The sequence below is a fragment of the Vulpes lagopus genome, chromosome 1 (assembly GCF_018345385.1).
Source record: "Vulpes lagopus strain Blue_001 chromosome 1, ASM1834538v1, whole genome shotgun sequence".
NCBI lineage: Eukaryota > Metazoa > Chordata > Mammalia > Carnivora > Canidae > Vulpes > Vulpes lagopus.
In genome coordinates this window covers 6,280,860-6,294,304 of record NC_054824.1, presented here as the reverse complement: position 1 = coordinate 6,294,304, position 13,445 = coordinate 6,280,860, and the positions used below count along the sequence as shown (strand labels likewise).

Here is a 13,445-nt window from a genome sequence, read left to right as displayed (position 1 = left end):
AGGACATCTCAGAAAGTGGCGTGCCATGGTTTTGAATGCTTCACAAAAACAACTGAAGAGGGAGTTATGTCAATCCACCAAATTTTCTTGAACTACGCCTTCTAAAGGCTCAGGAAAACTAATTTCACATCACAAGTATCAGAAAAGTATCAAGATCCAATCCCATATAAAGTTATGAAAAGAACAGAAGAACACAGAGCAGGAATGTTTCCCTGCAGACCATGAAAGCAAGCCAGGAAGGTGTCAGTAAAGGAGATCAAAACTGAATGATGCTATTTCAACATGTGCTTAAAATACAAAACTTAAAATTTCAGAAAGAAATGAAGAAGAACAAAGATTTAAGAGAAAGTGTCAAATACTGGCAGTAGGTCAAGAAGATTTAATATGGATAATAGGAGTCTCGAAGAAGAAAAATAAAGCAAGGGAACAACAACAAAAAAATAGTAGGGGTGCCTGAGTGGCTTAGTAGGTTAAGGCATCCAACTCTTGATTTCGGCTCAGGTCATGATCTCAGGGTCATGAGATCAAGCCCCACGTCAGGCTCCACACTCAACAGGGAGTCTGCTTGAGATTCTCTCTCTCTCCCTTTTCCACTGCCCCTCTGAACCTCTCTCTCTCTCTTCCTCTCAAATAAGTAAATAAATCTTTTTTTAAAAAAGAGAACAAAAAAATACTAAAAACTGTAATGCCATAAAAACTTTCTGAAATAAATAACTACCTAAAACTCCATATTGAGAGAGCACACCACATACAAGAGAATAGTAACCCAGAATGTTACAGTATAGTAAGTAAATGACTTTAAAGGAAAAAAAAAAAAAAAAAGATCCTTTAGATATCCAAACAGAAGGGAAGACTTCTAAGGGAAAAAAATTAGATGATCCTCAGACTTTTTACATGCAACTCTTTATATCAAAAAAAAAAAAAAATGGAGTACTATATTTAGGATTCTCAAGGGAAAAAAAATACGAGCTGAGGATATTACTTCCAAATCTTTTAAGTATAAAAGCAGAGACAAACTTACCAACAAGTAAGAACTTGGCATATTGTTCCCATGAGCCCTTCTTATGGAAGGTACTGGAGAATGAGCTTTAGGCAATTAAAATGACTTGAGAGCCAGTGACATAAAGACCAATGTGAATTAGAAATGTATAGAATCAAAATGCAGGTTAAAAGAGAGAGAGCATAGTATGTGATGGCTATATGCTCAAACAATGTGGCTATAGTACAACTCTGAAAAGATGAGGAGGTGCTTCGGGGAGCCATGAAGATAGAGAGTTGTCAAGAATCTTATTAGTGGCAATAGTATTGTTATTCCGGTGCTGATGTATGTTCAACAGGGGATAAATCAAATCAATAATTATGGGCTATTCTAATTCTGTCATCCTCTTTGTCCTTGATATGCAGGACTCTCTTCAGCATGGCATAAACACACACATAAATGTGTATGTACATACATGTGCACACATGCAATGGCCCAGTAACAAGGAGAATCCCTAGTACCCACATTGTGTGGTCTTGAAAATACCAGTTCCCCACTAAAAGGAACCAGAGCTCTGGGAGATGTCATTGATTCCCAGTCAGTGTCAGGAAATGGACAAAGAACCTGGGACATCTTGTCAATCCAGATAGCAAGAAAGCTATTAAAATTGCTGGGATCATATCAAGAGGACTCAGGAGTGAACTCAAAAAGGCTCCCACTGGACAAAGATAGGACAGTTTGAACTTCAATAATAGTAATAATTGCAGTGGAATGGGACTCATCAAACATGTTTACGTCCATAAGTTTATAATGTTTTTTTAAAACTCCTGATCATTTTGGCAGATTATAGGGAATCAAAATAAAGTGGAAGAATCAAGCATGTAAGACTTTGAATCGTATGAATTATACCACTGGATAACCAAGTAAGAGGTGAGGGAAAACATCTAAAAAAAAAAAAAAAACAGTGTTACAACTAATTAATGAAAAAGAAATAATTATCATTGGCAATCCCCAGTGTTACCAGATGCAGGCATTGAGCTTTATTGGCTGTTAACCTCAAAAGAGATAAACAACTTAGACAGTATGACCCTCCTGATGAAACAACACACCACCACCTATAGTCTTGCCGAAGCAATTGAAGCAAATTCTCACCAAGCTTCTAGAAGCAATTGCAGAAATATAAAGGACAGAGGAACTGCAGAAATATAAAGGACAGAGGAACATTTTGAATTGCATCATAAATATGCGGTCAGCAAATCCAGGCTGAGAGTAACTACAACCTGGGTTCTTCAACCGATGAAGTGTATGTAAGGAAAAGAAGGGAGAGAGAATCTATAGATTAAAAGGCATGTGGGGGCACCTGGGTGGCTTAGTCGGTTAAGCATCTGCCTCCATCTTGGGACATGACCCTGGGCTCCTGGGATCAGTCTGCATCTGGCTCTCTGCTTGGTGGGGAGTCTGCTTCTCCCTCTCCCTCTGCCCCTCCACGGCTTGTGTGCGCTCTTGTGCTCTTTCTCTATCTCTCTCTTTCTTTCTTGCTCTCACTCAGTCTCTCTCTCAAATAAATAAAATCTTTAAAAAATAATTTAAAAAATAAAAAAGGCATGTCACACTCTTGAAAATGGGAAAGATTAAACTAAAGCCTAGGGATGCACATTTGAGTGAAAAAATCATTTTTCAAAGTGCAAAGAAGTGAATCCTGTAGGATAATGGCTACTATGGTTGTGATGGGAATGGGGCACATGAAAGGGGCTTGCTTAGCTGCCAGAATTCCTATTTCTTGACCTGGGTGATGTTCACCTTAAAATATTTCTATGTGTCCATTTCGTGTGGTTTCCTGTAACTATGTTTTATTTTACAATAAAAATGAAATACGTTGATAATTCTGAAGCACAGTAGTTTTTCCATGGTAAATATTGGGTAAACATTGTTAATTTTTTATATCTAATTGACATATACATATGGCAGTGATGTAATGTAACCAAAAACTTTTCCCTGACAAACCTATAACAGCCTCTAGGGCCCTTATGTGTATTACACTGATTCTTTTACATATGACAATATAAAAAGTCACATTTTAAGAGCAAGATGTTCCAACTCTATCTAAGAAATAGTAAATGTTACAATATGTTGTCTAGATTTATTGGTTCCATTACTCCAAACATTCATCAACTGTACTTTTTGTTCAGTATCTGCACATTGTAAATGCCCATAAAACAAACATGATAAAAATGAGTTCACATAGAGTCATTTAAAGTACATCATTTTGTGGGGAAGGTTGAAATATATGGATTGCATCTTTCCACAGCATTATGTCTAAACAACATATGTCTATATAACGTACGTAAGCATAAATATATATTGTATTTGAGTGTATACAAGGATAAATAAGTATCATATATAAATATTTTATGTGTGTATCCTGTCCGTGTGTAAACACATGCTATTTTTTCATCTAGTAGATCTGATGAAAAATGACAAATGAGTCTTCAAAAGATACGGTTTAGCAGCCTTAGACATTACAAATGCATAAATCTTTTGAGATATATTAAGGTCATTGTGTTCTATAAATAATTGTTCTGTGCTGTTGTTGCTTAGGCTTAGGCATAAAATCTTCCACTGTTGTGAGACTGCAGTGCTTCTCTGGTTGGCCTGTCATTGACATGGCTCCCTGACAGGTTGAAGGCAGATGAGTGTTTGAGAAAACACACAATAAGGATTTTGCTGTCTTCATTCTCTCTCCATTACCAAAATGCCACCTACTTCTGTCCTATCAAAATCTTAAAAGACCTAGTCTACTCTGTGGAGTCAAGGTTGCTTATTGCTGAGCCTCTGAAGGGCCTCCCATACAGACAGCAGCCTGTGTCTCTGGTCTGTGAAGTGATACATTCTCTGTTCCACCATCACAGATTATATTCTTCACCTTCTTCTCATCACCACTTTTTGCTTCTTCTGTGGTGGGTCACTTAAAGACTGGCATTACTGTCATCTTCCCTTTAATGAATTTTAACTTGCCTATGAGATTTCCAATCTCCTTTTCAGTGTCTCTGCTGGAGGACAGTACAATCATCTTGTTACAACAGCAGCTATTAAAAGTATTTGGACATGTTTGTATATAAAGAAATCAGATTTGTCCGTTATTCTGTGACATGGCATTAGCTTTCAGTGGCATAATAAGGCTGAAATAATTGGACTTCGTTAGGGATCATATATTCTATTCGTAGCATTTTCTTTAAAGATTTATTTATTTTTTTATTGGAGTTTAATTTGTCAACATATAGCATAACACCCAGTGCTCATCCCGCCAAGTGTCCCCCTCAGTGCCCATCACCCAATCACCCCCACCCCCGCCCACCTCCCTTTCCACCACCGCTTGTTTGTTTCCCAGAGTTAGGAGTCTCTCATGTTCTGTCTCCCTCTCTGATATTTCCCACTCATTTTCTCTCTTTTCCCCTTTATTCCCTTCCACTATTTTTTATATTCCCCAAATGAATGAGACTATATAATGTTTGTCCTTCTCCGATTGACTTATTTCACTCAGCATAATACCCTCCAGTTCCATCCACGTCAAAGCAAATGGTGGGTATTTGTCGTTTCTAATGGCTGAGGAATATTCCATTGTATACATAGACCACAGCTTCTCTATCCATTCATCTGTCAATGGACACCGAGGCTCCTTCCACAGTTTGGCTATTGTGGACATTGCTGCTAGAAACATCGGGGTGCAGGTGTCCCGGCGTTTCATTGCATCTGTATCTTTGGGGTAAATCCCCAGCAGTGCAATTGCTGGGTCGTAGGGCAGGTCTATTTTTAACTCTTTGAGGAACCTCCACACAGTTTTCCAGAGCGGCTGCACCAGTTCACATTCCCACCAACAGTGCAGGAGGGTTCCCCTTTCTCCGCATCCTCTCCAACATGTGTGGTTTCCTGCCTTGTTAATTTTCGCCATTCTCAGTGGTGTGAGGTGGAATCTCATTGTGGTTTTGATTTGTATTTCCCTGATGGCAAGTGATGCAGAGCATTTTCTCATGTGCGTGTTGGCCATGTCCATGTCTTCCTCTGTGAGATTTCTCTTCATGTCTTTTGCCCATTTCATGATTGGATTGTTTGTTTCTTTGGTGTTGAGTTTAATAAGTTCTTTATAGATCTTGGAAACTAGCCCTTTATCTGATACGTCATTTGCAAATCTCTTCTCCCATTCTGTAGGTTGTCTTTGAGTTTTGTTGACTGTTTCCTTTGCTGTGCAGAAGCTTCTTATCTTGATGAAGTCCCAATAATTCATTTTTGCTTTTGTTTATCTTGCCTTCATGGATGTATCTCACAAGAAGTTACTGTGGCCAAGTTCAAAAAAGGGTGTTGCCTGCGTTCTCCTCTAGGATTTTACACACGCTCTCTCTCAAATAAATAAATCTTTAAAAGGTTTATTTATTTGAGAGAGAGCATGTGTACACGTGCACAAGCAGGGGGAGGGGCAGAAGGAGAGGGGGAGAAGTAGACTCCCCACTGAGCAGAGGGCCCAAGGGAGGGCTCGATCTGCTGAGCCCGAGATCACAACCTGAGCTGAAATCAAGAGTCACAGGCTTCACTGACTGAGCCACCCATGGGTCGCATAGATTCATAGCATTTTGTGTGTTAATATAGACTTACTGTCTTTTAGTAGGAATAAAAAAGTAAATTAATTTCTTTACCTTGATAATGTTTAGAATGTCATCAGCAGGTAATAACATGATTTAATTTCCCAACACATGGGTAAGGACTTTGCCCCTCAAGCCTGTCACCTTCACTCTATGATATCACATGTATATACCCGACGACATGTGAAAGCACCCTAAGAGGAGCAAGGCAGCAAATAACGAGGGCTGACCCATACGGCCAGTGTTGAAATTGGCATGACAGGTTTGTGAAAGGGAATAGAGGCAGTGCCTGCTTTCTCGGATCCCCAAATAGAGGGCTGTGTTTTGCCTTTTGTTTTATTGGAGGTGATTTGAAAGTTGACACATGCCATTTATTAACTTTGTTAATCTGCCTGAGTCGCTGTTCTCTCACCTCTAGAGAATAAGGACTCACCCCTTCTGCCTAACCATTGTTTTATGACCAATGTTGATGGCATTACCCTGCTAGAAGGCACTCCAGCCTGCCCTCAGTTGCCTTGTCCACATATGGATTATCTGAAGAAAGGAACTTAGGAGCAAGGCTTCTAGTGGGAAACCCTAACCTCCTCGTCATCTCAAGTAATCCAAATCACAATGAATTCAGGTTCTGAATTTAGAAAACCAAGGTAAAACTTTAATCCTTAACCAGATGTCATTAATTCATTCTTTTTTTTAAAATAATAAATTTATTTTTATTGGTGTTCAATTTGCCAACATACAGAATAACACCCAGTGCTCATCCCGTCAAGTGCCCCCCTCAGTGCCCGTTACCCATTCACCCCCACCCCCCGCCCTCCTCCCCTTCCACCACCCCTAGTTCGTTTCCCAGAGTTAGGAGTCAATGAATAACTTTTGAGCACTTACCATATGCCAGGGGCTCCTCTGGACATTGGAGATAAAGAGGTGATCAAAATGGAGTTCGTATTCCTAGTAAGTATATAAATAAATAAAAGATCAGAGAATAAGAAATGGTATACAGAGATTTATTAGGGAAATGGGCTTAGAGAGACATAAAAGTACACAGAATTTATGAGGAAAGAATAATAGGAAAGAGGTTCTAAGTCTTTCCAACAGATCTTTCTGTGATGATAGAAATAATCTGTATCTACACTGTGTCAGACAGTGGCCGTTAGCTATATGTGGCTAGCAGACACTTGAAATGTGTGACCAGTGCTACTGAGAAGCTAATTTTAAATTTTATTTAATTTTAACTAAATTTAAGTAGACACATGTGGCTAATGGTTACCATATTGGATGGGTATAGTTTAAGAGCTACATTTTTGTTTGTTTGTTTTGTATATTTTTTATTGGAGTTCAATTTGCCAACATACAGTATAAACCCAGTGTTCATCCTGTCATGTGCCCCCCTCAGTGCCCATCACCCATTCACCCCATCCCCCACCCACCTCCCCTTCCACTACCCCTTGTTCGTTTCCCAGAGTTAGGCATCTAAGAGCTACATTTTGGATTTAGGTGTCTATACTTATGCACAGAGTGTAAGTAATACACAACATTCTCTTGAGTTTTTAACATGATAAAGCAGACACATTCTCGCCCCATCATCTTGGTAAAATAGATTCATGACTCGGCTTCAATATACGAGTACCTTATTGGAAAGATACCAGCAAGCTAATAAGGCAACTAAAGAGAAGCAGTGGATCGTCCAAAAAAAAATGTAAGATTGGCATCCACACACTGAGGGCTGAAGGCTCTGAGCAGTAGTAAAGGCTAGAGAGAGAGAAATTTATTTCATGGCAATGTGTACCATAGACTCCTCTGCTGGTTAGGTAAGGGCCATTATTTTCTAATTGTAAAACCTACAGAAAGACAGATAGACTAATAATCAAGGGCTGGTGCTTTTAAGGCATTTGCTGAGGTTTCACTCCACCGAGACCAGAAGCATCCGATCAATTTTGAACCTGGCCTCGTTAGAGTTTTCTCTCAGAAAGCAGAGGAAATGATGAAAGAAATGACCTAATGATCAGTTACGACCAACAAAGAGTTATTTGGTGATGTGAAAGAAACATAGAACCTGGAGTTTGTGATGGCAACAGAAGGGGAAAGATATTCTGTGACCAGAACCATTACTAAATTTTCTGGAAATGCCAAATGGGATTTGATATATGCCAAAATGCTAATCATAGGGAAGCTATAACCTTTTAACATATGCAAAAGCATCATCACCTGGATAGTATTATTGAAATTATACAAATATTGTCCCATTTTTTTATCGCCAGCCACAAATTACCATGACATAACTGAATTCAGAAGACATTTCAATCTGACCAATTAAATATCTTCCTGTCAGAGCAGCATGTTTATTGAGTATTCTGTATGTGTTAGGAAAAAAAGCCTCAATAGGAATTGAACTTTAAAGGAGATTCAGACATTAGTTCTACATCCAAGTGTAAGATACGGTTATTGTCAGACATGGTCATATAATATAACCAAGTGAGGAATACCACATTTAAGAAAAGGCATAAAAAGGCACAAGTAAGAATTTTCTTTAAGAACATGTGGTGCATCTTATGAATTTCTGCCTGAAGTGTTTCTCTTCTGTGAATGGGAATTGCAGTTAAGGCCAAGTGTCATCGATCTTTGGTGTTTGAGTGTACCAAAGAGGTATGGGTTAAGCAGCCCATAAATGAACTGGCAAATATATTATTTTAAATAAGACTGTTACATTCCTTGAGGGGAAATACAGAGCTCTTCTTTGAAGATGGAATGAGGTTCTGTAGATAAAAAGAAATGAGCCTGCACATTTGTAATTATAATATTTTATCTCCAGAAATACTACTGGCATTTGAATTAGGGGCAGTAGGTCTTATCCCTTTACGGGGCTCCGAGGACAAGTTGAAAACAACATTCCCTCTGTTTATGGCCAAGAGAGAAAAGTGGAACCATCTTTTCCACCATGAAAGTGCAGTAATAAGCTAGCTCTCTCCACCGGAATGAATAAAAGAAAGTAGTTTCACAATTTCCACATCATTTAGTGTTTAAGTACTGGTCTTTTAATCTAGAAACAGATGCCATCTAAGCTAATAAAAAGACTATTCCGTGTAGTTTCGAAAGCATTATTGAGTTATCCATCTCTCTCCAATACCCTCAGAGACAAGGTGCTGACCAGCGGCCCCTTGTGAGGGTTTTGGATGTTTTTGTGTTTCTTTCCCACCTTGGAAATGGTGTGTAAGCCAATGGGGAAAATCAAACGTGTCTCCTCATTAGGCAATGTGTGGTGCATCTAATATCACTGCTTATATATTTACAATTAAACATCAAATTATCATTGTTGATGGAAGGTTAGTGGTAGTATATCATTTGAAAAAAGGTTTCTGGTTTAAACATGTACAGTGCTACTGACTGACCAAAAATAAATCTTATTTAGCATTTTAGATACATTTTAGCCTCCTTAGACCAAAGAGTCTCAAACTTAGCAAGTGTTAGAATCACCAGGAAGCCTTATTAAACATCTTTGCTGGGTCCCACCCTCAGAGTTTCTGATTCAGTAGGTCTGGAGTAGGGCCTGAGAATTTAGATTTCTAACAAGTTCCCAGGTGATGCTAACACGCCTGGCCTGGGGACCACACTTGGAGAACCCCTGCCTTACGACCATGGGGAGCTCATTGAAACTGGCATCTTGATGTCTGAGTAAAATGAAGAAACGAGTTTCTCTGAATCTGCCTCTTCCTCCTCATTTTTCTGATTATGCCAAAAATATTGAGTATATCTTAAGCTTCTTTCCAGCCCAAACCCAGTAAGAGCCATTTTAATATCAACATTTTTGTTGATTAATACAGGCTTTGAATCTAGAAGAATAAAAAGGACAAAGAGGATAGTTGATGCATTTTCTGACTCCCTACATTGTTTTGAAACCATAGTGAGGTGGTGCTGGAGCCCAAAACCCACCCACCACTCGATCTGATGCCATTTCAGGCTGATATTTCAGACTTAGTGAAATGTCAGGCATCCACATGACGGTGAAGCAGTTTATGAAGAAGTAGGGTGAGGACTCCTGATTGATTTACTGGTAAGCAAGTAAAGGCACTGGGTGGAAATGGCTGGTCTATGGCCCCATTCATGGTTGTCCCAGCCCTATGTCCACAGGCATTTTAAATTGGCTTTAAATATCTCATCTGTGGGCAGCCCTGGTGGTTCAGCAGTTTAGCGCCACCTTCAGCCCAGGGCGTGATCCTGGAGACCCGGGATCGAGTCCCACATCAGGCTCCCTGCATGGAGCCTGCTTCTCCCTCTGCCTGTGTCTGTGTCTCTACCTCTCTCTGTGTGTCTCTCATGAATAAATAAATAAAATCTTATTTAAAAAATATCATCTGTGAAATGGAGGGTATAATCCCAGTGCTTCCTGGTGCTATTACATTCCCCAGTCTGCCCACCTGTATATTCAGCCGAGGCCTCTGCAGAAGGACAAAATAATGACTTGGTCACTTGGCATTTCCCCTTAAGCCTCATTAAGGTTTAGTACCCAAGATAGCCTCTTCCTGCATCTTTTGGGTGTCTGGTGTGATTTCTGCCAGAAAGGTCTTCATTGATGCACAGAGGGTTCTGGGCAAAGGTCTGGCTTCCAAGACAGGATAGAAACCATTGGTCCCATTTTAAAATTGACTTTAAATATCTCATCTGTGAAATGGAGCATATAATCCCAGTGCTTCCTGCCTCCAGGGCAAGTGTGAAGATTAAGTAAGATACTATATGAAAAAGGGATTTGAGAAGGGGAAGATTCTAGACAGGTATAGGTGATGTGGTTCAGGAGTAGTTGCTCTGGCTGGTACTTTGAGGAGAATCTCTAAAAAGCCTAATGGAGTCTTCATTTTAAAGGTTCAGATTGAAAAGGTTTGACCCTAAATATTATCAACCATTAAAGAATTCTAACAGTTCAGTGTGAATTATATAAATGGCTGGAGAGTTGCATGTTTTTATGAGGGAAAATTGAGAAGAGTTCACGTATTCATCATCCTAGTTGTTCACCATCACAGCGTGTTCTCCACAGACATCAGAATAACTGTAACTTGTGTGTTTCGAAGAAAGCACTGCAGCCAGGCTGGAGGACAGATGGAGATTCAGACATCTCAGGATTCTTTCACCTTGGTCTTTTTTTTTTTTTTTAACTTTGAGTAAATCATTTTCCTTTGTTTTTTTTTTTTTTATTTACTTAGATAAGGTTACATTCTAAGATTGTGTGAAATAATTTAAGTGCTTTTAAAAAATGTGGGTATTTCACAAACTATATACCAAATTTGAATTGAACTGTATTATCCTGAGATGAAAACAGTTGAGGTTGGCTTCCAGGAAGAATATTCCACCTCCAGCTATATTTTATTTTGATGTAATGTAATACATCTCCAGCCATGGCAGGATGTGCTAGTGTTCCAGGTAAAGACAAAGCACAGTGAGCTACCTTGACTGTTTTCTGGGTAAGAAATATCCACATTTGATTGCAACGCATCCTCTGAGGATTGGGGTGTTACTGTACGACTCCTGGCTTCTACTGTGTGTCTCCACTTCCTGATGTCTCTTGAAATGCTGACATTCCAGGTTCAGACTTACTGGGACTCAGGCCCAATTCTGCTCCTGACAGCATCCCCCCGCCCCCAGCATCAGGGGTCCCAGCTAAGCAAACAGCCACATAATCAGGATGCCTTCCTGATGCCTCTGATATGATGAGTGAGGCTAGATTCCAGCCCAGCAGAATAGAGTCTTCAGATCTTCTCCCTCTTGTTATCTTGCCATAAGATGTATCCCCCACCTCACAGGGCCAGCCGTGGGTCAAGTGGTAGAGTGTGGAGTCCCTCACAACATTTTAGCTTCCCGTCCTCCCCATCAGTGGCACTTTCTTGGCCTTCCATCCACACTCTACACGCATGCTCATTCTGCATCACACCTGACTTGGCTGACTGACTCATCTCTTGAAGGCCAGCTCTCAGCTAAGGATGTAGGTGCTCAGTGTTCATTGAGTAAAGGTTGTGTCAGACACCAAACTGCATTTTGATGAGGCTTTTCTGGAGACAACACCTTCTCCAGTGGGTGAAGGAAATTTCAAGCCTTAACTTAGCCTGGATGGTGGGATATGGAGGGATATTTTTGAATAAAGAGATTCTTGGGTGCTTTTCAATACCCCAGAAAGGAAGGAGCCTGCCTATTACAGATCCACAATCTCTTATCAAAAGCCTGAGGCCAGAGGTGTTTTAGAATTCACAATTTTGGGGGTGTTAGCATAACAGGATGGTACATCCCCAGTGTGATGTGAGGACTTGTCTGATAACTGAACACATTAATATTCACACAAAATGGAATGGATATTGTTGGTTCAGGTTAGGAAATGCGACTGAATGAATTTCAATTGGGTCAGGTTTTACCATCAAAGTGACATTTGGTCTTAAAGCTTTTGGGATTTCAGAATTGCAGATAAGAAATTATGCACCTGTAATTATTAATAATAATTCACATTTACTGAGCACTTAGAGTGTGCCCAGCATTATGCTAAGTTTTACTTAGCATAATGCTGAGTTTTACATGTATAAACTCGTTTATAAACGAGTTTTACATGTATAAACTCGTTTGCTCTTCTTACAATGTGAGGAAGGAATTAGTATCTCTTACTTCACTGATTCCTACTAAATCTTTCTTTAAAAACTATAGATAATTGTTAGAACAAATAAATGAATTCCATAAATACACCAAAAAAACACATTGAGTTCCTATGATGTGTCAAGGAGCAAAAAATATACAGCCCCCACCTAAAGTTACTCCAGTCATGCGAGGGAGGCAGATGGGTGCCCAGACATGGGTGTCCCCAGGGCTGCCGGAACAGAGAATGGGTGCCCACCTAGCCTGTGCTTCACAGAAGACTTCCCAGACAGGTGCTGGTCCAGCTCCATCCTCTGGGCAGGAGAGGAAGCCAGCTTAGAGAATGCGGGGTGGGGGTGGGGGGCCTACAACCCGTTATTAGGTCCACTTGGTCAAGGTCAGTAGCTCTTGAGTGCTTTGAGACCACAGCTGCCTGTGGGTCCTTCACTTTATTTTCTTTCATGTAGCCTTTGTCTTCTCTTCCCTTTTACAGAACACCTATCTCAGCTTTCTCACAAGACAATATCTACGAAGTTCAGCCTCCAAGAGTAGATAGAAAATCTACAGAGATCTTCCAAGCCCACATCCAGGCCAGTCAAGGTATCATGCAGCCCCTTGGAAAAGAAGACCTCTCCATGTACCGAGAATACATCAGGAACCGCTACCTCTGACGAGAAAGCAGGTCCACCCATGAAATTGCTTACGTTGTCGTCTGTTTTGTCTCATCTTAAAAAGTTAATTTCCTAGGAGTCCTTTACATCTGAGAGTTGTTCCTTTTTGTAACTAGTGAACTATAAATTATAGGAAATAAAGAAATGATTGAGTATTTTTGCTCTCGTTGCCTTTGCTTTATTTTAAAAACATTTGTTTAGAAATGCAGTCAACAGGGGCACCTGGGCGGCTCAGTTACTTAAGCATTCAGCTCTTGATCTTGGCTCAGGTCATGATCTCAGGTTGTGAGATTGAGCCTCACGTTGGGCTCCCTGCTCAGTGTGGAATCTGCTTAAGATTCTCTCTCCCTTCTCCTTCTGCCCCCTCCCCCACTTGCAAATTGTCTCTATCTCTTTTTAAAATAAATAAATAAATAAAATCTTTTTAAAAATGCAGCCAATATAGTATCACACCATAATTAGGAAATTAACAAGTATTTATGGAGTGCCTGCTGTGTGCCCAGGCACTATCTATGGTAGAGTCTAGGAGTAGCACAGTAAGCAAAACACCAAAAAACTCCT

At 40.0% G+C, this 13,445-nt stretch overlaps 1 protein-coding gene across 1 annotated transcript in view; it reads left to right on the top strand.

Moving 5' to 3' along the window:
- The window catches only part of FIG4 (FIG4 phosphoinositide 5-phosphatase), a 123,965-nt gene extending 110,926 nt beyond the window's left edge, over positions 1-13,039 (top strand). Inside the window, exon 23 of the mRNA XM_041769989.1 lies at positions 12,707-13,039. Within this exon, the coding sequence (XP_041625923.1) occupies positions 12,707-12,884 (178 nt within the window). The 3' untranslated portion in view covers positions 12,885-13,039. The remainder of the gene's footprint in view (positions 1-12,706) is intronic.
- The last annotated feature ends 406 nt before the right edge of the window (positions 13,040-13,445 follow it).